Raw genomic sequence first — 3,180 nt, forward strand, 5'->3', positions numbered from 1 at the left:
TATTTTTTCCAGGCAAATTAAACGGATAGTTTTTAAGATTTTGTCATGATTAACAGTTTTTCTTTGCTTCCACTTTGAAAGCTACTCTTGTTTTCTTTGCTCCAAAGACATCATGAGCTCAAAGAAAACTGTTATTAGGCTAATGTTGAAGATTGATGGAAGAATCAAATGAAACTGGATGCTTAATTTGTCATTTTACAGGACGCTTCTCCGAATGGTTTAGTGCAACAATTTCATTATTAACCTTATGCATAGCTGCCATGTGTTCATCCTTTTGACAAGTCATGAAGAAAACTGAAAAACAGACAATATAAACAAGGAAAGAAGTACAGAAACTTAGACTACCAACACATTGCAAATTCGAAAGCTTTAATACATAAAACCACACTAATAAAGCCACCTAACAAAATAATCACAGGAATAGAAGCTTTTTTGTTTTTCCCTTATTTTTTCTTCTTTTCAAACTTAACACAGCAGAAAGATATGCTTCTTACTCACCTACCACCGGAGAGAAGAGAGTCTGCTACAGAATGTGAAAAACATTTGTCTTTGGAAGATGCAAATGATGATGTAATATCTTCAAAACCACTAGGATAGGCAAAGCCAAGACCAACAGCAGAAATGCCCGTGGCCAATAATGATAAATCTGGCAGGCTAGCTGATCCCTCCAAGTACAACAGAACTTGCCTCATACTTGGTCTAAGTTTGGGTTCTGAATGAGAGCATAACAAGCCCAGTTTCAGCACCAGCTCTGCTTCCTCTTTCATATACTCAGTACCCAAGTTTTGATCAACTGCCTGGAGAATATCGCCTGATTTCCAGAACGAAAATACCCAATCAACCAAAATGACATTCTCTGCTGGTGCTACTCGGGGTTCTATTGGCCTTCTTCCACAGCCAACCTCTAGTAAAAAGGCCCCAAAAGCATATACATCAGTGCTCGTTGTGGCCCTCCCAGTCCTATTATGCTCAGGGGCAAGGTAGCCAAGAGATCCCGCTACATGGGTGCTTTGAGGGAGAGTTCCATGATCATATAACCTTGCCAGGCCGAAATCTCCTAGTCTTCCATTCAGTTCACAATCTAGCAACACATTACTGGCTTTTACGTCTCGGTGGATCACTACTTGCTCCCATTCTTCGTGTAGATAGAGTAATCCTAATGCTACACCTTTGATGACTCGAAATCTTTGGCTCCAGATAAGAGTGTACTTTGGTTGGTTGTACAAAAACCTGTCCAGACTACCATTGGACATGAACTCATATACCAAAAGTAACTCTCCTTCACGCCGACAATAACCCAAGAACGGTACTAAATTTCTATGGCGTAAGCGACCAATACTGACAATTTCTGCAACAAATTCTCTCATTCCCTGTCTTGCTTGATGAGAGACCTTCTTGACAGCAACCTCAACCATGTTTGTTGGCAAAACCCCTTTGTAGACCCGGCCAAATCCGCCTTCCCCTAACAGCTGTTTTTCTGTAAACCCCTTGGTGGCAATGTATAAATCTTTGTACTTGAACCTGTGAGGCCCATAGGCAAGTTCCCATTCTTCCAGCACTTCTGCAAACTTCCACTTCCTCCTTAAATAATAAGCTACACCAAAAGCTATAATGAACAGCAAAAGTAAGGAAAGCAGGGGCAATCCCACGATTAAAAATTTAGAAACTTTCTTAGGTCCAGACCGAGGTAGCTTGGGCAGCCGAGAGATATCAAGCGCTTGCGCATCACCATTCATCTTGAAGCTCCATCCCAGTACAAAACAAGTTAACCCTATGTCGAGTGGACTACTGGATGCAGAAAAGCCAACATACATGGTTTGCTGTAAAATTGGCGAAAGGTCATATGGCAAAGACAAAAGAGGAGTATTTGGTTTAGCAGCAGCTATTGGAGCTAATGTAACATCGATTCTCCCATCCACCCCATCGTATTCCACCCAGAGTTGCATCCGTTGGCCGCTGGTAAGAGTTAAGTTGTCAAATGAATTCCTGTTGTTAGATTGGTAACTTGCTGGCCGGGACACCGTGGAATTCACAGAGTTAATATCAATGCCGATATGGTTGTCATTGATATCTGCAAATTCACGGTCTTGGAAAGTGTCAAGCTCCACTGCAAAAAAGTGATTTGTTCCACTTCCAGTGGTGCTACCATCGTAGAGCCCAATGAAATTTGTGGAAGGCCCCCGTGTAAGGATTCTTGTTGGTGCAATAACGAAAGCCATTCCCGGACTAGGCACGCCTGAGACTTCAGGTACCATAGCAAACACAAATTGGGTGGAAAAGGAGAAAGCTGAACTATTAGATGTGCTCTTGAAATTGATCGGATGAGGATAGAAGGCATGCCCCGTCTGTAATTTGGTGGTGTTGGTTATCTGCAGGAGGCCATTTTTGGTGACTTTAGCTAATCCATACAGGCTTAGATGTGATGATTGAAATCCTTGATAGATGAACGCAACATCGTTGGAAGCTGCCGCACCAGCTGCGATGTGAGCTAGAAAGTAGGCTAAGATTGCTGTTAGAAGTCTGAATGACATGGCTACGACTTGGATGCCAATTGCTAAATCCTTCTTAATTTTGTTGCCTATATCTTACTATCTAGCGTTGCGATTTCTTCGCACACCATTTGAGCTTCACATACATTACTTTGACTGCTTTTTATTTAATACGGTGGTTGTATATACTAGATTGTCCGGTGTACAATAAAACAACGCTTTCAAATAACAGTTTAGGCAACGGGTCCAGATACATGACAATTAATTTTAACTTATGTTTGAACTTGAAATGTTCTACATGTATTATGCATTCACTGTTGTTAATATAAAAGAGATTAATTCTATAAATAAATTATTTCATATATTTGTTTATAATACAATATAAGTATGGTTGTACACTATACTTTATAACACGTACATCATTGACACCAATATCAACCATAGTATCACGCGTTACTCATTAAGTCTGTGAAAAAAGTTAAATGAAGAGTATGAATAGCATTGCCCAACAAATATCTAGATTTTAGAGCACTAAAGCTTTAGTTTTCAAGAAAGTGAAGTTTGGGACACTCAAAAAACTTGTGATCTTTTTCCGCCACAATTCTCTTTGATTCTTCCCGTTTTGTCCTTGCTATGATACAAGTTCCTTAATTTCTAAAACCTACCACCTTATAAAGCAGCCACATTATTA

The 3,180-nt window shown here is 40.1% G+C and overlaps 1 protein-coding gene across 1 annotated transcript; it reads right to left on the bottom strand.

Annotated features, from left to right (window-relative positions):
- Positions 1 to 327: 327 nt before the first annotated feature.
- On the bottom strand, positions 328 to 2,715 carry LOC113755232 (L-type lectin-domain containing receptor kinase IV.1-like). Its single transcript, XM_027299282.1, has one exon. The coding sequence runs from the start codon at positions 2,529 to 2,531 to the stop codon at positions 495 to 497; it is 2,037 nt and encodes a 678-aa protein (XP_027155083.1). The 5' UTR covers positions 2,532 to 2,715; the 3' UTR covers positions 328 to 494.
- Between the last annotated feature and the right edge of the window lie 465 nt (positions 2,716 to 3,180).

The sequence above is a fragment of the Coffea eugenioides genome, unplaced genomic scaffold (assembly GCF_003713205.1).
Source record: "Coffea eugenioides isolate CCC68of unplaced genomic scaffold, Ceug_1.0 ScVebR1_132;HRSCAF=557, whole genome shotgun sequence".
NCBI lineage: Eukaryota > Viridiplantae > Streptophyta > Magnoliopsida > Gentianales > Rubiaceae > Coffea > Coffea eugenioides.